General features: G+C 44.3%; 2 protein-coding genes across 2 annotated transcripts; one reads left to right on the top strand and one right to left on the bottom strand.

Moving 5' to 3' along the window:
- Window positions 1-1,862: 1,862 nt before the first annotated feature.
- Window positions 1,863-4,213, top strand: C3AR1 (complement C3a receptor 1). Its single transcript, XM_081082986.1, has one exon. It carries the CDS (start codon window positions 1,871-1,873, stop codon window positions 3,317-3,319), a length of 1,449 nt encoding a protein of 482 aa, XP_080939112.1. The 5' UTR covers window positions 1,863-1,870; the 3' UTR covers window positions 3,320-4,213.
- A 1,913-nt stretch (window positions 4,214-6,126) lies between these two features.
- Window positions 6,127-19,458, bottom strand: FOXJ2 (forkhead box J2; the record flags this gene model as incomplete). Its single annotated transcript, XM_081082985.1, has 10 exons — window positions 6,127-9,095; window positions 9,987-10,085; window positions 10,688-10,897; window positions 11,453-11,554; window positions 11,984-12,397; window positions 15,110-15,305; window positions 15,766-15,906; window positions 16,090-16,158; window positions 17,562-17,636; window positions 19,126-19,458. The coding sequence occupies 10 exons, from the start codon at window positions 19,456-19,458 to the stop codon at window positions 9,007-9,009; spliced, it is 1,728 nt and encodes a 575-aa protein (XP_080939111.1). The 3' UTR covers window positions 6,127-9,006.
- Window positions 19,459-25,669: the final 6,211 nt, after the last annotated feature.

Below are 25,669 nucleotides of genomic sequence, written 5' to 3'. Positions count from 1 at the left end.
GCTGTGAGAATCAGCTGTGTCTGCAGTGGGAGAATTTCTGTCCTGATCTCTAGGGAGGCGCTAATCTAGTCTCTGCCTGAGGCTATCCAGCAAATGCCTGTGTGCAAGGCTTGGGCGTGGCGGGTCCCAGGGGATCAACAGGGCGAGTGGAGCATGCAGTTATGGCTGCCCTCAGTCCTGCCTTTAGAGGCTCTGCTTCTCAGTGTCCCAGCAATTGCTGCAAGTACCTCGGAGAGAAAGCTGCCCTCGAGTTCCGACCGATGCCAGACAGTCCCGCTTCTCCCGTTTGAGTCTGGGTCCCTAGAGACTTGCTCGGAGCTGGAGCTCAGAGCCTGAGACTCCCTCCCGATTGAAAAAGACAACCGCGCCCTCAGCCACCAGCCAGCTCCACATGCACCTCCGCACCTTAGTATTTTACTTCCGCACCGCACCTCCTCTGAGTCTTGGTATGCTTTTCTCTTTTCTTCTAGTTGTAGAATTTCCACTCAGGCAGCCTTCCTGTGGTTCTGGGTGATGTCCTTTCCGTCTTTTAGCTGTATTTTTGAAGTGGTTGTGCGAGACAGCAATCTCTGGTGTTTACCTATGCCGCCATCTTGGTTTCTCCTCTTAAATTTCTTATTCTTATTTGTCTATATTTTTATGCATATTTTCTGCTTCTGTTAATATAAAGTTATTGTTTCTGTTATATTCAATACAAGAGACAAGAAAGAAATAATGGGTGGTGAGAAAAATCAATGCCAAGAGTGTAAACAACTTTTGAGAAACTGAACAGCAAAAGGAAAAGTTGATGTTGTATCTAAAAGATATAATTGAGTCTAGGACCTTTTTCTCTGGTGGTGAGTCCTTTGAAAATCTGGTAGAGAATAGATGGACCTCTGCCCTCAAGGAAATGAAAATATTAAAGTTAAAATTTTCCCTATCATTTGAGGTAAAAATGGGGCTTCTAAAAGCCCTTTCATGGATTTAAAGTTGGGAACCCCTAATATAAAAGTCATTGTTTGCCCTAGCTGGTTTGGCTTGGTGGATAGAGTGGTGGTCTGCGGACTGAAGGGTCCCAGGTTCTATTCCAGTCAAGGACACATGTCTGGGTTGCGGATTCGATCCCCAGTGTGGGGCGTGCAGGAGGCAGCCAATCAATGATTCTCTCTCAACACTGATGTTTCTATCTCTCTCTCCTTCTCCCTTCCTTTCTGAAATCAATAAAAATTTATTTTTTAAAAAAATTAGAAGTTATTGTTTGTCCATTAGACTCATTTGTTTGTTTTTAATAGGGAATATTAAGTAAGGAAAGTAATCAGTGGAGAATGAGAGATTAAAAGTCCAAAAAAAAAGGGAGAAATTTACATTGATATAAACTTTCAAATTAGGTTATTTTGATACACACTTAAATAGATACAGTAGATTTTAAATGGTCTATCCAAGCCTGACTAGCATGGTTCAGTGGTTGAGTGTCCACCTATGAACCAGGAAGTCATGGTTTGATTCCTGGTTGGGGCACAGGCCCGGGTTGCAGGCTCGATCTCCAGTGTGGGGTATGCAGGAGGCAACCAATCAATGATTCTCTCTCATCATTGATGTTTCTATCTTTCTGGCCCTCTTCCTTCCTCTCTAAAATCAAATATATATATATTATATATACATTATATATATATGTATATATATGTAATTTTTTTTAATAATTAAGTAAATAGTCTATCAGAGAAAGTTTTGTGTTATTCAATGTGAAATCAAGGAATATAAACTAAAACAGTATAAGGGCCTGTGCAGTTCTACATCATTATGTGGGAAGGTTAGATTTCCAAGATACCCATTTTTAAAAAGATAATGTTACTTTAAATATGTTTGTTTCTCTTTTTGCAGAAATTTAGCAATGGCGTATTTCCCAGATGAGACCAATTCAACTGACATACACTCCCAGCCTTGGTATGAACCCCCAGTAATTCTGTCCATGGTCATTCTCAGCCTCACTTTCTTATTGGGATTGCCAGGCAACGGGCTGGTGCTGTGGGTGGCTGGCCTAAAGATGAAGTGGACCGTGAACACTGTTTGGTTTCTCCATCTCACACTGGCAGACTTTCTCTGCTGCCTCTCCTTACCCTTCTCCTTGGTTCACTTGGCTCTCAAAGGACACTGGCCTTATGGTTGGCTCCTATGCAAGCTCATTCCTTCCATCATCATCCTCAACATGTTTGCCAGCGTCTTCCTACTGACTGCCATTAGCCTGGACCGCTGCCTTTTGGTACTCAAGCCCATCTGGTGCCAGAATCACCGCAATGTAAGGACAGCCTTCGTTATCTGTGGATGTATCTGGGTGGTGGCTTTTGCAATGTGTATACCTGTGTTCATGTACCGGGAAATGTTCACCATAGACAACCATACTATGTGTGGCTACAATTTTGGTACCAGTGGCTCATTAGATTATTCATACTACACTTATGATCAATCGGAAAATGCATCTCTTGACAACCCCATTGTTCAGTTGCCTGGAGAATTGGTTGACAGGTCAGATGCTTTCTCTTCACAAAGAAATGATCATCCTTGGACAAGTACCACACTCCTCCATGCTGAAACATTTCAAAGACCTCCTGGAGATTCAGTTCCTGTGGATTCAACTAGATTATCTGATCAACATCCATATTATAATTTAACTAAACCTGCTGATGAGGCCTCCCCAACAATCCCCATTGGCCTTCCCATTGAAGATCACAGAATTAACTCACCGCATGACTCTGATGCTTTCCTCTCTACCGATTTAGAGCTTTTCTCTAGTACTTCTAGTAATGCCCTATACACAATTGAGCCATCACAAGATTTCCAGGACTATACTGAAGGTGACATTGAATATTACAATGAAGTTGCAACACCGCAGGTGATAATAACCATCACTAGGTTAGTGATTGGTTTCCTGCTGCCCTGTATTGTCATGGTGACCTGTTATAGTCTCATTATCTTCCAAATGTGGGGTCGCTCTATCAAGGCTCAGAGCAAAACCTTCCAGGTGGCCATAGTGGTGGTGGTTGTCTTCATTGTCTGCTGGGCCCCATACCACATTTTTGGAGTCCTCTTTTTGTTTATTGGCTCAGAGACTCCCTTGAAGGAAGCTCTGCTATCCTGGGACCATGTGTCCATTGCCCTAGCATCTGCGAATAGTTGCTTCAATCCCTTCCTCTATGCCCTTATGGGGAAAAATTTTAGGAAGAAAGCAAGGCAGTCTGTGCAGGGCATTCTGGAGGCAGCTTTCAGCGAGGGGCACACACATTCTACCAGTTGTACCCAAAGCAAAGGTGTTTATGGAAGAAACAGCAGTACAGCTGTGTGAGAATCTGGAGCATTTGACCCAAGCACCTGACTCAAGCAGAGTTTCTTAGATATTCACCAAGTGCGACATGTTTCTAAAAGAGCAAGGGACATGGTGAACAGGGATTTCGGAAAACACCAAAGACTCAATCTGAGGCCTTCAAAGTGTGGTCCCAGACTAGTGACATCAGCATCACCTGGAAACTCTCTGGTCCATCCTAACCTGAAAACAAGTTCTCTTGTTTCTGATGAAACCTACGTCTGAGAGACAATGCACAAATTAATCTACTTCTATCCCAAACTAAGCCACCTGAGATAAATGAGAATCTAGTCTGTTGTAAAATGTTTCTTTCCATCCTTAAATTTTTTATTTAGTATATCGAAATTCCCTTCCAGGTTCATTATAAAACCAATTATCCCAGCTCTAAGTGAAAGGTGATCATTTATTCTATGGCTTTATTGTTATACTGTTGGTGGTGGTGGGGATGGTTTTAAATAAAGAGAAGGTGCAGGTTGGGGGTGGTAGTAAAGGGTAAAGGGGCCACATATGGTGACAGAAGATGATTTGACTTTGGTTGGTGGGCATACAATGCAATATACAAATCATGTATCATAGAAATGTACACTTGAAACCTATATGACTGTATTAACCAATGTCACCCCAATACATTTAGTGAAATAGAAAAAAAATTTTTAAAGAAATAGTCTATGACCCTAGCCGGTTTGGCTCAGTGGATAGAGCCTCGGCCTACAGACTGGAGGGTCCCGGGTTCGATTCTTGTCAGGGGCACATGCCTGGGTTTTAAGCTTGATCCCCAGTTGCGGGGGGGGGGGGGGGGGATGCAGGAGGCAACCTATCAATGATTCTCTCTCATCATTGATGTTTCTATCTCTCTCCCCCTTTCCCTTCCTCTCTGAAATCAATAAATATATATTTTTTAAAAAAGAAAAAGAAATAGTCTATGAAAACAAGGATGTATGAGTCTGAAGCAAGTACAATGCCAGACACTTCCTATTTGGAATACTCATGGATACAGGACACAATTCCAAGTTTCCATTATTGCAACTAAATAAGATCTCATGTAAACACAGACTACTAAGGCATCTAACAACTTACTCATTATGTGTAATGTAAGCTGCCCTTTGAGGAGTTCTCTTACCTGTTTTCTCTATTTGCCTATTGGTAGAGCCATCTGCCTTCCACTCTTTGTCTTAAATGCCTTAACTCCCTTATTTCTCTTCTGCTCCTAAGTCTTCTTTCATATTAGAATCTGTACCTTTACTAACCTCTAATGTCAAAAGTTTAAAACCACCAAAAAACAACTGAGTACCCTCTAAGAAAACCATCAAACTTATTAAAATATGACTACAGGTATCATTCATGTTATAATTACCAGATGTATACATCTTTGGGTTTCTAAATTAAACTTTATCACAGTAATACATACACATAGTTTAAAGCCATTCAAGGTTTATAATGAAATATGACAAGTTTCCTGCCACACTCTGCCCTCCCACTCCCATTTCTGAAATAACCGTTGCACAATTTTAGATGTTCCTTCTGATACTTGCCATGATGTTTCTAAGTCATGAACTTACGCTGATCATTTTTGTAGATAATGATAAAATGACTTCTGATTTTGCAAAATGAAGAATTTTATCCAAGCACATATTCATACTTCTTGTTTATCCAGTGTTCCAATATTCATTAACCATCACACTTTCATTTGTTCATGACCACATATTTTCTTCCACTTTCTCTCTCCATTCCAACCATACATACATACATATGGCTTTCCATCTATCCTTTCATTTTATAAAAGCACTGTTCAACTCCCTATTACCTTCTCATTTGTTCTATATTAAAGCCTGCATGTGTTAAACCTTTAAAATTTCAGGTTTGTTAGTACTTAAATATAGCTTCATCTACGCTGAATACAATAATTTAATCTAAAAATAGAAAATTAGAAGTTGAGAGAGGGTCTGGGCTACAAATTTGTTATAAAGTATTATACAGGAAATTTCAAACAACTAGGAATTCTTTCACTTGTAAGGTAATGTCTAATATGGTGTATATTTGCAATGCTAATTTTTATTTTAATCTGCTTATAGCTTTGATGGGAATAAATGCTTTCTTTCTCGTGATTCCTTGTAAGACTCAGAGATTCATGGATTCTTTTCATTGTGTGATACTCAATATATCATAATCTCTAGATATGCAGCAAATAAATCTTGTTGGGAATAGCTGTAGTCTTGCTGTATTAGCAGTTAGCTAGGCTTGTGGAAATCCCAACAAATCTCCCAAGACCCTAGGTGTAAGTCCCAAACTCCTGAGGTTAGAGTACAGGATATGAGGAGGAATGAATAGCTGGCATTGCTGGACTCCTTCTAGATTACCATTTATCTTGGAAACGTAATCTGAAATATTCCTAAAATTGAAATTCCCTCATTGCTTATAAAAAACTCTGGGGAGTACCCCTTATTATGACCCAATTCCTCCCCAAATTGTAGTACATTTAATCTTTAAAATACCCCAGCATTAAAGCAAGGCAACCTTGTCCATACACCAAGTTGCAAAGGGTGACTGTCCCTCTCAACAATATTTCACTATTTTTAATAGCATTTGAAAATGAGAACGTTAATGGCATACTGTACATTCTTGTCTCTCATCCATCTTCCCCCCCCCCCCAAAAAAAATAGTCTACTAATCAAACCCTGTGGTATGAGGTGGGGAGGGGCAAAAGACCAATTGAAAACAAATACTTCACATTCCTTTCCTATCCTGGCACAGAAGAAACTTGAGACCAGCATCAATAAGATAAAACCGTAAACATTCTTCTTGGTTTTTATTATGAAAGCATGCAAAAAAAACAACAACAACAACTGTGAGACCATACCCCCCTTCCCAGCCTGCACCAATGCAAAGCATTATGAATGGTAGGAAGGACTCACCAAACCAGAAACATAGAGGTTAAAGAGAGGAAGGCAGGGATGGGTGGATCTACACCAATTAATTGCTCCTTCTGTCCCTCTCCTCCACTTTCCCCCGTAGTTCATCTTGCAGGCAGTGAGCTCCTGCAGTTTTGCACACATCACCCAATACAACAACAATGACTATACTTCCAGCCCAGCAATGCTGAACCAACAAGAAAAAGTAGTATTCTTCCATTTCATGGTGGGGAATGGGGAACTCAGGCCCAAAGAGGGTCAGGTTTTTCCTCTGCCACTGAGCAAGGCTGAGTTTAGTGAAGGGGACCTTAAGTCCAAGGAGGCCTGACAGCCAATCTCCAGCCCTAGCCCCAAACTTCAGTTACGCTGGCAGCCCACCAGAGTTCTTAATGAGACTAGTTTTCTTTAAGACACAGACGATTTCTAAACAAGGGACATTTACATGGATGATTTAGTCTACCCTTGCAAACTCTGCCTGAATCTGAGTAGAAAAGGAGTTTACAAAAGAGGAGTGATAACATGTAAAGGGGGCATCTTAGGGAGAACAGATAGGAAGTTGTGTGCAGGAGGCACCCTGATTGGAAGAAATAAGAAAGATGCCCAAAATAGAAACACTGGGCAAAGGCATTGTGCCACCCTCTATGAGAAATTCTCCTTCCCCCAATTTTAAAATATTATGTCATACTTCAACCCCACTAACTGCCCTTCAACACAATGGGGGATTCAAGCCACTCACACCCCCACTTCTTACAAAGAACTTCAAAGAAATAAAGTGCTCTTTAGTCAACTGCCCTTTCCTGCCCCTTTACTTCAGCCTCACTGGACATCTTCCACAAACTCTCATACAGAACCCCCTTCTAAAGTAGGCGGGGGTGGGAGAGGGGGGAAAAACAGGAGTGGAAAGCTAAATCTTTTGGAAATCATCAGTAAATAAAGAAATATGAACAAAAAAGCAGAAATCACAGAGAGAGTGGCCCTGTCCAGTCCATACATTATGTCCTGTAGCTTTCAGAAACTAAACATTCAGAGAAATAAAAATGGAAGTAAAACTGTTCTTCCCACCCATAACTACAATTCAACAGTTAATATCAATATATACTAAGTACTCTGCAGCAATAAGTCATGGCCACTCCTTGTTAAAGGAGAGAAGCTATCCATACACCTTTTTCTGAGGGGTCTCCCTTGGTTCTCACTGAACTCTTCCCTCTAGATTTACTCCACACTACCGAGCTCCTTCACCCCTTCCAAAGACCACCGTAAACGTGTCAGCCCCATGGTCTGGATTCCAACAGAGCATTTGCCTAGATAATTAAAGAACGGAAAGAGTTCCTTCCTGTGTCTATGCCAGCTCCATTTTCCTTTCCCCACCCTCCTACCACCAATTCCGGTTGGTTCTGCTATGATCGGTGGAAAGAGATTCCCGTCCCGCCCTAGGACATGACGACACGCAGAGTGATCACGGGTTACTTTTCTATCTTGAGAATGCCAGAAAATGACGGAAGAAAATAAGGTGAGTAGGAGAGTTGAGCCAACAACCAAAGGAGGACAACATAATATTTGCTGAGTGGGAAAGGGGGTTGAAGACTAATCTGTAAATGCAGATAAGAACCACAGTACATTTCCAGAGAAAATTCTGTTTAAAAAGCCAAAACGGTTACACTGAAAACATCTCCAAAACGCCGAGCCTATGCTGAATAGTTGTCCTCATTCCTACCACAGCCACAGATTCTAACTCAGACCCGCCCTACCTCCCTTCGAGAATGGCTTAGGACAGTGGTTCTCAACCTTCCTAATGCCGCGACCCTTTAATACAGTTCCTCATGTTGTGGTGACCCCCAATTTCATTGTTACAAATTGGACATAATTAAAGCATAGTGATTAATCACAAAAACAATATGTAATTATATATGTGTTTTCCGATGGTCTTAGGCGACCCCTGTGAAAGGTTGACCCAGGTTGAGAACCGCTGGCTTAGGAACAAGCCAATGGACGTTGATTTGATATAGTATTATATACCAATTCCTGAATGTTTTACATTCCATTGCGCCGCTGCAGTACTCTACTCCACCCAACCTAGGCCTCTTATTCTACTAGGGTTCTGTTGTCACCTTCTGGCACCACCACCATCACTCTTGCCCTTAATGGGGAATGAGGATCAACGGAAGTAAGGACTGAAAATATGAAGGGACAGGGAAGAGCTCAGAGGACAAAATTAGCACCATTGAGTAAAACCTGCAAAGTCCTGGCTGCCAAGCAGTGTCCGAGGTCCTTCTACTTGGTAATGTGGCCTCTCTAGTCCTGGACTGAATTGATAAGAACAGAAAACAACTTAAGGTCGAAGGGTACGTTTAGCATTGAATATCTCAGAGTGAAAGGTAAATCCGAGTTTGAAACCTTTCTCTGTAGCTCTCATGGCCTCGCCTTCCAGCCAGATGATTTTAAATTAGCAAGGGGTGCACATGGTTGATGGTATAGGGATAGGAGACCGGGGACCGCATATAACCAATAATCGTAATAGTAACATAATAAGAATAAAAGAATCAGGGGGGAAACAAGAAGAAAGAGGAAGAATGAGGCAGGACAAAGGGGTTATCTTCGGCAGCATCTTGCGGTGACTTCTCTGACAGAGAAAGAACAAAACAAGAGGATATATAGTATATCTATATACAGATAAGGGGAGAAGGGATGGGCTGGGGCTGCTCTTTCCCCACTGCCAGGCTTCACACCCAGCCTGGGCTGAGAGTCACACTCTGTGATGCACTAAGTGATCAAGTCCCAGTCGAAGTCATCAGGGATCTCCTCATTGGCACCAGGATGTGGAACCGGCGGCCGAGGGACCATATGGTGTGCTATCAGGAAGAGAGAAAGACATTACAAGGGGAATAGATGGGAAGCTATTCTATCAGTTAGATGGACAGTGCTCAGCCCCAAAATACCATGAGGGATGTCTGGTGAACCTATTGTTCTTATCACCCCTGAGTTATTTTTGTTGCCAGCCACAACTTCAATGAGGCCCCAGGAAATAAACTAGAGCAAACCAGCTTCCTTGCCAATATAACAGTTTGCAGCCTTACACTTATACTTACAAAGACTATGTAATAATGACCAAAAACATACAGATGTACTAATATTTGAAAAGCAGTACAGAAATTTGTGTATGTATTATATGTGTAAGGAATACAAGGACAAAGATTCCAGTGTCACTCCCAAAACTGAAAACACCTGTGGTTTGGCAGGATTTTTCTAAAATGGATTTGAAGTGAAACAGTTCGTTTTGTACTATTTCTGATAACTTTGGGTCTCCCCTGGCATTCCTACCATCTGAGATAGTTTCATCCCAGACCCCTGATACTAGAGGTCAGGCAACAGGAAAGTAGCCATGGACACAAAGCAGCTATGTTTTATGTTTTGCATATCATGTTCATTTATTTGCCTGAGTATATCTCTCTCAGCTTCTAAAGCTAGACATAAATGTTCTGTGTATCTATCTATCTTTTATTTATAGTCATGCTTTTACTGCCTTTTATTATCACAGGTACGAGATAATTTCAAAGTAAATGTCTACTTTAGTCTCCCATGACACACACCTCAGTAGCAGGTGACCCAGACTCTGGCCTTTAGAATCATGAAGGCTCATTCCTGCCAGGAGGTGGAGGGAATGCAGACCCAGAGACAAGAAAGTGAGACACCTGGTCAGGGAACAGAGTGTTTGGTGGGAAAACAAGCTTCCTGGCTCTTACCTTGGCGATTGTATCCTGCTGAGTCCTGGGTGGGGATTGGATACATCGGTGATGGGCCAGGGTATAGGTGGGGGGTTTGTGGGTGCCCATAAGAGTTCACTGCCAAACAAGAACACAGTTACTTGAGTGGGATCATTCTATTCAATGAAGCAGGGTCCCATAGTAAGGGAAAGAACAGTCCTCTCCCTCCCCTTAATTTCCCCTCCCCTGCTCTGTTCTATAGCCCCCAAGGGCAAGAAGACTTTCTGCAGAAGCTATCAATCCTCACTCCTGAGGGTATAAAGGACCCCAATAGGAGAACTGTGGAAGAACATAGGCATTAGAAGGATGACAAATGTGGAAATAGGGTCACTGAGTCTCTCTGTCACTGGTTTGATGATCATGTAAGTGTAGAGAATGAAGACTTGACCTGGTATGATTCAGCTATGGGTTACTGAGCATAAATTTGGAATGGAGACTTTCTCCTCCCTTTTCTTACATAACTCTCATCTTCCACATCCAGGAATCACACGGTCTATTTCTTGGGCATTCTTCAGGACTTTACAGATAAATGTTCAGTCAATGTGGTGAACAGACTTGTCCTGTTGCTCAGTTTGGATCACTGCCCATTAGATGATTTCTCTCCATTTTCTTCTGTCCTTCTCCTCCCCCTCCCTTTTCATCAGAGTCTCCACCTCCTTGGCCACTAGCTTTGTTAGTACCTTGGTTTAGGGCTGGCTCTTGTTTGCCACTGGTGAGGGCACAGGAGTCAGCAATTCGGGCAGGGGCTGGTGGTCGGTGGGAACCCCCCTGAGGGGGCACGTGACCAGTCTGAGTAAGGAAGTGGTTGAGGGAGTCGCACAGATTGGCAATGTGATGCTGGTCCAGGCTCCAGTTTTTCTGCTCTGCCTGTCGCAGGCTCTCCATCAGTTCTACAAGCAGAGAAACAAGAAAGGCTAACCTTGCAGAGGCCCAGAGCCCCTGTTGGATCCATCCCATCTCGCTGTTCCAACCACAGCACCAATCAACACCACGATTAAATGCATTATCCATTGTAACTGGCATCCGTTAGAGCTCTACATGTTCAAACTCTCATTCTACTTGTTTGTTACTAAATTCGTATTTTAATTTTGATCTTACTGATGAGTAAAACAAAGTTTCAAAGTAGCTGAAGGAATTAGCCAGGGTCATACTGTCAGCAAGTGGTGACAAAAATTCAAACCACTAGTACAGGTTTTCTGAATTCCTGAGAGCCTTCCCTCTCTCCCAGAGACAGAATTGGCTAGGATAAACCACGGTCATGTTTTGAGATAAGGCTAAATTTATGAAACCTAATTTGCAAATTATATCAATATCATCTACCTTGTGAAATATGGAGGGAAATCAATAAAATCTTCAAACTTCACTTAACCAACTCCTTCTGGTACTGATTTCTATTGGGTCTGTCTATTTCCAATGGCTCCCTCCTCTCTTCAGTCATCACTAACCTGAGAACTGTGACTGCTCAATGCTGGACCAATTGAGCCGATTCACCATCTTGAAGCTTTCCTTTAAGGAGTCAATATTGGAGCACCAGTCAGGAGGAAAGGCTGTAAAGAGGACACAGTGGGGCATAAGAGAGAGTCAAGTGTAAGACGGCAGTCAGCTCATTAGCAGACTGACTACATGTAAGATTCCTGCATCTATACGGGTTATCGACTGCATTGCCAAGACAGTTTTAGAATCTCCCTCCCTGGAGATTTAGGACAAGTAAAGCTACCTATGCATTAGGTATTGACAGCTCAGCTCATAGGCAGGAGAATATACAAAACAGTCCCAATTTATCTACAACTTCTATAATACAGAGCTTGAAGTAGCAACTTGGTAGTTCAGATGAGCTCTCACGGAGGAGAGGTTAGACTCGGTGTTTACTTCCTCACCAATTGGACCTCCATGCCAGAGTCGGAAAAAGGAGTCATTCATGCCCCCATCCCGTCCCCCGTCCCTCCCCCAGCATCTCCCTGTACCATCTTACTCACCAAAACCAGTACTATTGATAGGAGCCTGGCCTTGTGCCTGTGGCTGTGGCGGCGGCTGCTGGGCAGGGTGGGTGTGGGGATGGTGCTGATGAGGGAGGTAGCTTCCATGCTGAAGGGGGGGTGGATGCATGGCCATCACAGAGGGAGGCCCATAGCCTTCAGCACCAGCCTGCTTCCCCCCTGGTGGGGTACAACCATCCGGGCTTGGGGTGTGCAGTGGAGGAGCACCCGCTACAGTCGAGGGGCCCTGGGCTGGTGCCGGCTGCTGCTGTGGCTGTGACTGTTGGGGCTGTGACTGTGGCGGCGGCTGCTGCTGCTGAGGGGGCGGCTGCTGCTGCTGAGGAGGCGGCGGCTGCTGCTGGTACATGTAGTAGCTGTTAGAGGGGGGCAGGTCCCCCAGGAGAGAGGAAAAGCCTGCGGGTGGGAGGAAGCAGGCGAGTCACTTGGGCAATGCATTTTCACTCAACAGGATTTCCACTGGGTTGAGGTGGGTAGCCTCAGATGGAAACCACAGACTTCAAAGATAAGGCTGTTCTGGCACAGCAGGGATGGCACAGCAGGGATGGCACTGGCCCCCTGGCAGGTAAAGCAGACAGAGGGAGGGCCTTGACACTGTGGTGACCACTGAAATTTTAGCAAAAGGTCAGCATGTACCTTGTTATGCTTTTTTAAAATATATATTTTATTGACTTTTTACAGAGAGGGATAGAGAGTTAGAAACACCGATGAGAAAGAAACATCCATCAGCTGCCTCCTGCACACTCCCCACTGGGGATGTGCCTACGACCGGAATCAAACCTGGGACCCTTCAGTCTGCAGGTCGATGCTCTACCCACTGAGCCAAACCAGTTAGGGCCCTTTTTATGCTTTTGTACAAGGATTTGAGTGTAGGCCTTAATCATAGTTTCAAAAGACACCAGACATCAGGTCAAGTTTTAAAAGTAAATCATAAATAAAACAAAGCCATGGGAGTCTATTCTCTCCTCTTCCTTATTGTCTCTACACCAGCGGTTCTCAACCTGTGGGTCGTGACCCCTTTGGGGGTCGAACGACCCTTTCACAGGGGTCGCCTAAGACCATCGGAAAACACATATATAATTACACATTGTTTTTATGATTAATCACTATGCTTTAATTATGTTCAATTTGTAACAATGAAAATACATCCTGCATATCAGATGTTTACATTACGATTCATAACAGTAGCAAAATTACAGTTATGAAGTAGCAACGAAAATAATTTTATGGTTGGGGGTCACCACAACATGAGGAACTGTATTAAAGGGCCGCGGCATTAGGAAGGTTGAGAACCACTGCTCTACACCCTTCTACTTTATTCACTACCAACAAATGGAGCTTCAATGAGGAGTACATAAGGAATGGATGAATTTCTCAAACAAATTGGGCAGAAAAGAATTAGAGATTGAGGCTAGGGGCTTTCAGCCAACATTAAAATTCAGTGAACATGTTACTGTCCTCACCAATATAGCTTTTTACTTTGTTTCTGAAAGCTTCTCATGTTCTTCCTTTCCAATCAACCAATCACCTGAGTTGGACCAATTTCTCATGCAAATGCTACAATCTTAGAACACAACTCTAGATTCAAATCCCCTGGCTGTGTGGCTCAGTAGATGAGCATCGACCTATGAAGCAGGAGATTGTGGATTCAATTCCAGATCAGGGCATATGCCCAGGGAGAATCAATGATTCTCTCTCATCATTGATGTTTCTATCTCTCCCTCTCACTTCCTCTCTGAAATCAATAAAAATATATTTTTGGGGGATGAGGACACATTTGTAATACCTTAACTAATAAAGAATTTAAATATATATATATATATATATATATATATATATATATATTTAAAGAAATATATATATATATAAATATATATATAAATATATATATTTATATATATATTTAAAGAAATTCATGACAATTAATATAAATTTCCAAACAGTAAGACTACTTTTAATCATTCCATTCACCTCCTGCTGTCTATACAAGGCCACAGTACAGAACAAGAAGATCTGATGATTCACCTAATGTCTTTTATTTTTTACATTTTTCCATCACCATTTATCCCCCATATACCCTCTTCCACTTCTACTTACCCCCTCACCGAAAAGTCTTGACTTTCCCCCTACCTCTAATTTCTTTAAAAACAAAACAGAACAACCAACAACAAAAAAGAAATTACAGAGGGCTGAACCAGATTGAGCCTCCCAATAAAGACTTTAAATCATTCTCAATTGATGATTCAGGAAATTGAGTATGAACAAGTTATAAACTAATATTAAATTGTGGTAGGTTAATAGATATAAATAACCAAAAAAATGTCTTTTTTGTTAAGGATGCATGTTTCAATGATATTTACAGGTAGATGACATGTCTGAGACTTGCATCAAAATACTCCAATTAAAAAGAAGGGGAGGGGAGGAGGATGGGGTTTAATGGAGGGGATGAGGTCACATTTGTAATACCTTAACTAATAAAGAACTGAAAAAAAAAAAAAAGAGAAGGGGAGGGGTGGAGGTAGAAGATGGCATCAGGGGGGATAAATGGTGATGGGAAGGGAAAAAAAAGCTGAGCAATAAATGAAACAAGCTTAACAAAATATTGGTAACTGTTTAAGTTGGGAGATGGAAACATGAGGGTTTATAACTATATTCTCTATTTTTACATCTGTTTGAAATTTTTACTAATAAAAATTAACAAATATAAATATGCTAAAAAAAATAAGATTAAATTGTTCTCACAAAGAAACGTGGGGGGGGGAGGGGGCGGGTACTGATGATTAAGGAAAGAGAACTGCTGTCCCCTAGTGGTCATTCTCTAAATGACTTGCTTACAGCAATAAAATCACTGCCCTTCCCTCTAGAAGGGGGATGCTTCCAACTCACTTTCTGAAGCTAATAACCCAGACTGTGTGTTGAAACAGGCTTCCCTTCAGAACTAGGCCAGAAGAGCTCAACTCCAAACAGTACTGACTCATGACATGCTTCCCCTGACCAGTGATCAACCTCTCCTTGTGTTAAAAATAGGAAAGAAGGGAGAAAAGAGAATGTCACCACCTATTCAAAAATACAAGGCTGACCAGGCTCCCACCCCAACTTCAGACTCACCATGCTGAGAGGAGGAAGAGGACTTCTCCAGCATGGATTTGTAGAGGTTGCGGAAGGACCAGCTCAGATCCTGAAAACTGATCTCTGAGCAGAATTTGAAGTCATGGTTGGTGTTATACAAGGGAGGGGGTCCCTCAGCACTTTCTCGGCCTGGAGCCCCTGCAGCCACTGCTCCACCATCCACAGATCCTGGGCCCTACAAATAGAAGAAAGACTTGATCCACGTCCCAAATGAGGGACCAATACTACCCTTTCATGGTCCCCAAGCTCTCCTGCCTGTCTTCATCCTCTACCAACTTTGCAAAGAATCAGCATATGTTCATATTTTGATGTAGTCTCTTGTGCTTTCCCTATGCTATATCCATGTACTTATTTCTCTCATTAACTTTTTTTGCCCTCCTTCTTCTCATCCCTTTTTTCCCTAATCTTTCTCAAATGTCTGTTCTCATTCTCTCTCCCTCAGCTTCCCTCTTTGGCTCTCCCCTTCATTACCAACTTATCTGCCTACTGTATCACAGATACCCAATACATAATTTTGAACTGAAAGATAGATGACTCTATTTAACCACCCAATCACCTATCCATCCATTCACCCAGCCACCAACTCATCCATCCATCCATCTGCCCCTATGGCCCCTGCCACCTCCCCTTCCTACCTGGCTGTAGCTAGTGATAGATGCGGGGCTCTGCAGTGACATCTGAGGATTCCCTTCTGGAGGCAGTGAGGCTTCTCCACTCCCTGGAACACCTCCTCGGGGGCTCTTGCTTGCCTCCTGTTCTGGTGAGTCCTGGGAGAGCTGAGGGGTATGAAAGAACAGAAATCCATAAGCAGAAGCTCAACTTCCTCCCAAGACCCATGGTTTCACCTCTGCTGGTATTTGCCCTTTGCCAAGATATACGAAAGGAAAGAAAACTCAGGAAAGAGTGTGGAAGGAGCAGCTGGCTCAGAAAAGACATCGCTCCATGAGGTGGGAACTTACATCATCATCTGGTGGGTGTCTCCTCTTCCGGGAGATGTCGGGACAAGTGTCGATGGTCCAATAAGAGCCCTAGAAGGAGAACCAGCACCAAGAGAACAAAATCATTTTCAATGAAAAGTCTCACCTTTGGAAAAGCAGATATTTGGGAGAATTCTTTTCATAAAATGAAAGTTCTATGTATTAAGCAAAATGTCTGGACAAGCCCTAACCAGTTTGGCTCAATGGATAGAGCGTTGGCCTGTGGACTGAAAGGTCCCAGGTTCGATTCCGGTCTAGGGCATGTACCTTGGTTGCGGGCACATGCAGGCTGTGGGAGGTGTGCAGGAGACAGCTGATCGATGTTTCTCTCTCATCGATGTTTCTTACTCTCTATCCCTCTCCCTTCCTCTCTGCAAAAAACCAATAAAATCTATTTTTTTTAAAATGTCTGGACAAAAGAAAAATGACTGAAAATTCACACAGAAGCTTGAGGATACTGGTTAATTTTGAGGAGTAAGTTTTTCCTAATAGGGGGTATCAGAGATATCCCATATGGTGCAAACTCAGACCTCTCTTGTTCTGGAGGGACAGAACAATGGTATCTAGTTCAAACAGCTACTCTTCTATGTGATATGAGGCAAGACTCTCTTGGATGTTAGCATCCAAATCTGTCAAACCAAGAGAATGACCTATCCCTTCTTCTTTTTAAAGATAAAAAGTTCCTACAAAGGTTATTAAGACCACCTTTTACATCTAGAATGAGCGCTACACACACACACACACAAACAACCCACAGGGCAGCAAAGTCAACTTTAACATAAATATTTCTATTTTTTATAAAAGATTTTCATGCCTGGCTGGTGTGACTCAGTGGTTGCGCGTCGCCCTATGAACTAGGTCATAGTTCGATTTCTGATCAGGGCACATGCCCAGGTTGTGGGCTTAATCCCCAGTACGGTGGGTGCAGGAGGCAGCTGATCAATGATTCCCTCTCATCACTGATGTTTCCATCTCTCTCTCCTTCTCCCTTCCTCTCTAAAATCAATAAGAATATTTTTTTAAAATATATTTTATTGATTTTTTACAGAGAGGAAGGGAGAGAGATAGAGAGCCAGAAACATCGATGAGAGAGAAACATCGATCAGCTGCCTCCTGCACATCTCCCACTGGGGATGTGCCCGCAACCCAGGTACATGCCCTTGACCGGAATCGAACCTGGGACCCTTCAGTCCGCAGGCCGACGCTCTATCCACTGAGCCAAACCAGTTTCGGCAGAATATTTTTTTTTTTAAAAAGATTTTACAATCTTCCTTAGTCACTCATTTTAGTGGGGCCCTACAAGCTTGATTACCAAGCTCTTCCATTGAGAGAAAAAATAAAGCTGCTTCTCTAACATGATTTCCTCTTCTGGGTAATTAAAACAACCACAAGAGTTTGGGCTGTCTCTCTCCTTCCTGTTCCTCCTTCAGTGCTTACAGCAAGTAGTATCTCACCTTCCCAGGGTCATCCCGGGGTCTGGGCACCTTCCGGAAACACTTGTTGAGAGAAAGGTTGTGCCGAATTGAATTCTGGGGAAGCACAGAAACAAGTTAGATTTGAGCATTGGGCAAAGCAGAACATTTTCCAATAGGATACAAAGGGACACAAAAGGACATAACACAAAACAAAGTTCAAGTATCAGAGTAAACTCAGCACCACTCAACTTTACTGATGAGGGAGCATACCTATCAGCTAGAAGAATGAACTAAGAAAAAAATGCAGAAATTATACTGATGAGCAGTAATGGCTATAAATGTGGCTACCACGTGCTTCTGGAAAGCTGTTTATATAGTTTTTCAATCTTTCCACCCAATTGATAATAAGTATATATAAATGCCTCAAAATCACATCTTCTCAATTTTCATACCATTCTATCTGTAGTTTAAAAAAAAAAAAAAAGTTTTAGCCCTAGCCAGTTTGGCTCAGTAGATAAATCAGTGTTGGCCTGCAGACTAAAGGGTCCCAGGTTCAATTCTGGTCAATAGCACATACCTCGGTTGTAAGCTAGAACCCTGGCCCTGATTGGAGGCATGTGGAAGGCGATCAATCAATCGATGCGTCTCTTTCATATCAATGTCTCTCTCTCCCCGACCCTTCCACTGTCTCTAAAAATCAATGGGAAAACATCCTCGGGTGAAGATTAACAACAAAAACTGTTTATAAAACTGTTTCTAAAAGAGTTTTAAAACTGTTTCTATTAATGATAACAAATATAAGTTATGAGTAAAACAAAGGCACAGTTTACCTTTCTTTTCTCAACAGCCCACAGATTGGACACATTTGAAGGAAAGAAATATTGTTGTGTAAATGTGTTGGAGGTTTTGGTAGCTAGCAGGGGCATATGCATAAAAGAAAAAAAACTGAATGCTTTCAACAGTCTTCAGCTCATCATCTGGTTTGTATATCAACTGGTGATTCATACAGTGAGAGAACTCTATTAAAACCCCATTCTACCCTGCAGTTGGCAAATGAATTGGTACTCCAAAAGACTGAGAACATCAATCTTCCTTCTTAGCTTGGAAGAGGAGTCCCCTTCTTTTTTCTATCTCCAGCCAAATGACTTATCCTCTCATTACTTGCTTGGTAGATGAGCTGTTGGTGAAGGACCTAATTATATTTTTTTTCTTGGTGTACAGTTTTTAAAAAGATGATGACTATGTGCAATGAAGCTTTGGAAATGTGATGAGATTGCTACTACCAAGTAGGAAGGAGCAATGCTATGCCTTGCACAGTGACTTGAACATAGTAGAGTGGCAATAAATATTTGTGAAATGAATGGATATTCTTTTTGAGGAATCAGAAGACAAGAGGGTATAATGAGTAACAACATCCGGTTAGCCCCATAACTATACTTAGAGGCTCAGTATCACTGGAGTTTCCCTGATGTACCTGATGGAAGTATATACCACATGTCTGAGACAGGTCAGTCCATTGGACCAGATTAAACAAAGAAACAAAAGTAGAGAAAGAAAGTTGTCAAAGGCTGAAAATAATCCCTGGTAATAGAAGCCATCCCACCTTCCAACCAATGCCAGCATTCTTGTAATAGGGGAAGTTATCACAGATCCAGCGGTAAATCTCACTGAGGGTCATCTTCTTGGCTGGAGAGGAGTTGATGGCATAGGTGATGAGGGTGGCGTAGCTGTATCGTGGTTTGCCATCCTGGTGGACTGCTGCCTCATCTTTGCTCAGGGTGGCATTGGGATCTGTGGGTGAGCCTGGTGGACACTTGCGGCTGCCCCCTGGAGTCCCAGCCTGGGAAGCACTCCCTAGCTTCTCAATGGTAGCCCGGAGGGTCAGCTGGGGGAGCCAGTCTATGGAGGTGAGGCTACTCTCTAGATCAGAAGCCATGGTTCTTCTGGGTTCTGCAAAGAAATGCACAAAGGAAACAGGAAAATGAGTGTTAACTCTGGTTACAGGTGGCAAGTAATACTCAAATCCTAGTGCTTTAAAGAAAGTAGTTTCTTCTATAATTCCCTTAGTAGACTTCTCTATGAGACAGCCCTCAAATGGATCTACCACCAATCATCTACCAGATGACAGACTGGTACTCATTCTACATCTTAATGTGGAACATAGACTAGAGGTCTCCCCCTTCATGTAGGACTAAAAGTGAGATCAAACCACCCAACTGAGCCATCCCCTCTATTCTCCTTACTGAAAGCCCTACAACATAATATCTTTAAAGTATGTAGAAAATAATTTTAAAAATACACGTAGATAGCAGGAAACATCTGCCAAAGTCTATTCTTCAATTACTTACTGTAATTTACATACAACATACACCGATAGTACAAGTGAGCATGTGAAGAAAAACATTCTAAACAGAAATACACACTGATGAAGCATACACCAACACTAAAGATATTTCGTATCAGATATATTTGAGCATTTGCCCCTTTTAGCCCACATACATGTGCATGAGCATATTAGACATATACCAAGCATAAATTACATATGACTACCAGCAAAGAACAGATGTAAGACAGACACACAAACAAAGATCACAATTAGCTACACAGCATACCTTACCAACAGGGCACAAAGTCACACACGCAGAGGTAACAGCTCCTGAGTACTGCTGCCCTCACACCTTGAAAGCTACCCCTTTGCAAGCTTGGCCCACAGACACCTACACCAGGAAGAAGTCATCGACAAGGACCTCCCACCTCCCTCGGCCTGCTGGGCTTCACTAAGCCAGGGAGACACCCAGCTGAGTGCACACCGGTAACAATCAGATAGCCTGGCTAAAAATAGCCACGCTGGGGCTAAAAGCTGGCTCCCCTTCTCCCGCCCTCCTCCTCTCTCCTTCCTTCCCAGCCAGGCACGCACGCTCGCTGCACCTCCATGCAAACTTCTGGCGCTGCCAAACCGCCCACGCCTGATGTTTGCACGCCCAGCTGCCACCCACACAGCCTGGGCCCTCTTACTGGCAGAGGGGTGTAGCTAAGTGACATCTTGGTGGGGGAAGGAGAAGAACGATGGGTGACATCTGTATTGCAGGGTCTAGAAAGGCTGGCAGGAACCGCTTGGTAGCCATTTGGCACTCCCCTAGAGCTGATGCCAGCAACCCCCTAAGCACTGGCTGCCTAACAGGTTTGTGCCTGCACAGCCTCCAGATTCCAACTAGTATTTCTTCCTCCTATCCCTGCAGACAGCCCCGCCAGGGCATTTCTCTAGCACACCTCAGATTTCAGAATCCTGGACAGAAACATATTATGTATGTCATCTCTAAATCCACGCACAGATACTATGCACAAGCGTATACATACAACTACACACAAATCTACACACTTTGCCATCCAAAGCTCAGTCCTCGCTATGGCTGCCTCCCGTCTCCCGACTCCAACACATCTTTCAGGCTATCAGTCACTCTCCTGGTCAGTGGCTCTTCCCCCCTTGACACTTACCCCTTTCTCCTAAAGGTCAGCCTTCATGGTCATCTCTCTCCCCCCACAAGGTCCCCACCTACACAATCTTTGCACATAGACACCAGCACCCAGCCCTGAGCTCGTCACCGGCAACACGCCTACTCTACAAGGATGACGGAAACACCTTAGTGCCTCAGGGGCCTAGGCAGCCAGAGATTCAATTGCAACCCAAGAATTGCTTGACAAGAGAAGCGGGGTGGGGGGATCATGTTTATAAATAGTCTTATAAAGGGGTTTTCCTTTTATCCGTATCTTCTCTCCCACCACCCACAGAAACTTGGGAACTAATAGGGATATTGAATCATTCCAGGAAGTCTCAGACCTCCTAGCACTATATATACTAAGTCAAAGCACCACAGCCTCTGGTAAAGCAGGTCCCACAGCCGGGTTATCCCAGCTGGACAAAAATATGACAATGAGCAGGTTCTCAATGCCCACAGGGGAGGTCTGTAACGAAATGTTACCCTGCTCCCGATGATCTCCTGCTAAAGATCCCCAGGAAATCTCATCTGAAGAACACAGAAGCCTTTAGTGGATATTTCATTTGAAGCTCCCCCAACATTGGACAGGAGCATGAGAGTAGATTTAAAGTGTTCAGAGGGCGGCTCACAGAACCCATCTGGCACATGCCAATCACGGTGACTTCCGGAAAGGGAAGCACTCTCAGCCTGCTGCGAGTTGTTCTGTGCCTTTCCTTATCCTTACCCCAGCACCGGGTTAGGACACCGGGGTTAAATTTAACCTTTTTCCTGCACCCTCCCAGTCAGCCCTCCAGATGCGCCCCAGCACTCACAATATATCCCAGTCTCATCGGCTACAAGAAGCTTGCAGCAAAAGGTCCTTCTGATCTTTCAGCACCATTCTCCTTCAACCCATCCCACTTCCTCACTCCCGTCACTTCCCCATTCTTGAAGGGCAACCCAGTGTGAAAAAGCTCAGACATTGAGATTCCTGTGTTCCATTCCCAACCTTGACACTGACTCACTAAATATCCCTAACCGCCCCTGGCTCCCTGAAGTCTTGATGCCTCAGTTTCCCCTGTTAATCAAAGGGATGGAGTCCTAAACACTGCCAAGGCTTCATCCCTGGAGGGAAGTGAATGAAGCTTAATGAGCTCGTGGCTGCCACACATTCCACGCTCCCCAAAATAATGGCATGAGGCTAGTGTTCAGGGCTATTCTTAGCAAGGCAAACAAGAGGTACTTCCATTTCTCAGTCCAACCAACCTAGTTACCCAGACCTCTCTCTCCAGGTGGGCCTCGTGCCACTGGGCTTGGGCAGAACCTGAGTCAGGCCACATTCTTCTCTGCGTGCTGGAAGACTGAAAGGAAATACCCATAGAAACTGGGAAAGGCAGCCAAAGGGCAGGCTCCATCACATCCACAGGGCGTCTAAGGAAGACTACAGTACTGGGAGAAAGGCAGAGAAAAACAGAAAGACATTCTGTTGGAGTGGAAGACGGATTCTGGATGAGACATGTAAGATCCAAAATTACAGGCACAGTTTTCTTCCCATTTTATCTGCAAGGCCAGTAATTATTCTCTGTGTGGTGCCAAGGTCAGGCATTAAGGAGCGATAATTTCCTGCTTTGCACATAATGCCAAAACTAATAGAGCAATGGCTGCGTTAACCACATTACCAATTACCAGTGGGCTGCCTGGATTTCAGTCCTGACTCCACTACCTACTGGCCTTGCAACCTCAGGCAAATTACTTAACCTCTGTGTGTTGTAGTTTCTGCATCTATAAATTAAAGATGATAACTATACCTACATAGGGTTGTTGTGAGGATTATCTTAATATTCTTTTTTTTTAATTATCTTTACTGTTGATAGTATTACAGATGTCCCCTTTTTCCCCCCATTGACTCCCTCCACCCCGCTCCTGTCCCCTTCCCAGGTACCTTAATATCTTAAAGCACTTTGTAAGTGTAACTATTATTTTTTTTTGAATGGGGGAAAAAGAATAATAGAAATTAAAAATTAGAAAACTGACAGATCATAGAGGTAAGACTGGAAGCAGAAAGCCTGCACTGAGTTTGCAGTCATTTGCAGGATGTCAGAATCTCAAGCTTTTCCTTTGGGGATAGTGTCACTGATCAATGTCAGGGTCAGGACCGAGTAAACTCCAGGGATGAAGGAATAGGGGAATATCATCTCTTATTTTTCAGGAGGTGCGGGGGGACTAGGTCTGGCCATAAGACATGCTCTGGAAAATAGCACTCTCTAAATCACAGTTAATTCAGCCCAGAGCCATGTGCTTCGCACCGATCCACAGAGGCAGGCATTGGAAAACTCAGAGCAAGCAGGGCCAGTGAAGCTGTGTGGTGGTGGTACACCTGGAGGTGTTACCATTCAACAAGTTGCATTCCGACATCTGGTAAAGCACTTTGTAAGAAATAAACTGCTGTTACAGCAGAGCCGTTTTCAAAAGTTAGGGAAGGAGTTCTAGGATTCAGAGCCAAAGATCCTCATGCTTTTGAGACTCGAGATACCAGAAATGAAAATGAAGCTCTCTTATTAGTCCTATAAGCAGTGATCCCAGCCTGAGGCTGGGCTGCCCTGCTGCTTGGGATGCAGCCATTCATGAGGGCTCCTGCTGGCCAGGGGAGGCCCAGCCCTTCCTTCCAGCTGGGCATCCTTACCAGAACCCTCCCCAGGTCATTGCACAGGGGGACCTGCTTTTAGAGGCCTCCTGGAAACATACAATTCTAGGTCACTGGAGGCTTGGTCTGAAAAGCACACATGCACCTGTCTCCAAAAACATACCCACTTGAAACACAGAGATAGGACAGAGCCACATTCACCTGCATTAAGAAACATACACACATTGTCCTAAAGCACAGCCATACAAACCTGGATTGTAGCCCTGTCTCCTCTACTCCTATATCACTACTGACAGGTAGATTCCAGGTCCAAGTGGATGTACTTAGGGACTCAGACAGCCCATCCATGGACCAGACAAAGAGAGAAAGAAGAAACATAAAACCCCAAAGAGATAAAGCCTCCCTCCTGGCCTTGCTATGGGCTGTAATCCCCGAAACAGAAGAGATTTCCTAATGACAAGGCAAGAAGGCAGGCCCCCAGTTAGAGATCCCAGGTTGAAGGGCAGAGCTCTCCTAAACACCAGCCTGGGCTTGGCCAGAAGAATTTCCTGGCCCCTGTTTTCCTGCATTTTCTAAAGATTCTGGACTTGGATGATTCCTACTCCAATCTTGCAAAGAAAAACTTAAATACAAGGTTCCAGAGACCCAGAACCAAACAAGAAACAGGAAGGGAGAAGATGAAACTATCAGGTGCTTTTAGGAAAGGGAACTCCTGAGAAGTCCCATCTCCCTGGTGGCCAACTTCTTTAGAGGAAAAGCTGGAAGGAGGCTGAACCGGTCCCTTCTTCCTATGCAGGACCTGCTTTTTCCTGAGGAGCTGTCAGCCCAGGACAGGAGTTGGACAGATGACTGGGACAGGGGGACAGAGTCAGCATTAGGGGGCAACTTCAACCCAGGAGCAGGCATTCCCCTGCGCCCTTGCCTCTTGTCTCGGGACGTGTGGAGTTCCCACTTTCCCTTTGGGTTTTATTGGTAGAGGCATGCTCCCAGCCAGGGATGGGACTATCACGACAGGAGGCCTCTTGGTGTCTGAGGTACAGTGAGTGCGGACGGGGTGCTTTTCTTTCAAGGGAGCAGTAATCACAGTGATGGGACATAAAGGCAACTTAGGGTTACAGACGAGAAAATGTGATACCAGTGGCAGCCCTACACAAGGGCAGGCCATGAAATGCCACCACGTCTTGCGTGAGGGCCCTCTCCAGGTGACTGTCCAGGGGAGATGGCCCCAAGGATGCAGGGTGATATGGGAGTCCAGTTGGGATGTGTCAATCGCTGCTACACAGTATGGATGGATTCGGAAAACGCAGGTGTTTTCTCATCTCCCTTTGCTGTCAGCATGGAAACATACACTTCCCCAGGGACTTCAGGTGGACCCCATCCCGAAACACCAAGAAACCCACTTCCCAGAGCCTCTGCCGAAAGGGGTGGTTTCGAACCCAGGGGTTCCTTCAGAACACATGTCTCTGAGTTACAGTTCTACCTTCCCCAGCAATGAAACCCACCAGCCACCACCTCAGACCCCTACACCCACTAGTGCCTAAAGCGCACGGACGGAGAGAAGGTGAAAGAATGCACTAACCTGTCTCCAAGGTTCCCCCAGCAAAGGGAGGGAGCCACCTGGTCCTGGAGTTTGGGGTTGGAGGGATCCCCCTCCTCAAAGGCAGCTGAAGAGTCTCATCCTCGGTGGCTCTTCCCGTTCTTGGTGGAGCCTCCCAAGCTGGGGAGGGGATCTGGGTCCCCTGAGGATGAGGAGCGGAGGGGGGAGGGGGGAGGGGAGGAGGGGGAGAAGGGGGAGGAGGAGGGGGAGAAGGAGGCCCTACCTGGGGAAGGTGGCACACCCCCCACACCCTGCCCGTGACGCTGGGGAGGAGGGGAGGAGCCTCTCCCAACCAGGAGTTGTCTCCTCCCCCTTGGGGGAGTCCCCCTCCCCCCGAAGCTGGCTGTTTCAGGAGTGGAGGGCTCCTTCTGTCCGCGGGGGAGCTGCGCGGACGGGCTCTGCCTGGTTCCACTGTCTGGGCACCAGGAAG

This window comes from Myotis nattereri, assembly GCF_964212035.1.
Source record: "Myotis nattereri genome assembly, chromosome: 2".
NCBI lineage: Eukaryota > Metazoa > Chordata > Mammalia > Chiroptera > Vespertilionidae > Myotis > Myotis nattereri.
This window is presented reverse-complemented; position numbering and strand designations above follow the sequence as displayed.

Coding starts and splice junctions, on each gene's coding strand:
- C3AR1 (XM_081082986.1), top strand. CDS start 1,871: ATGGCGTATTTCCCAGATGAGACCAATTCAACTGACATACACTCCCAG.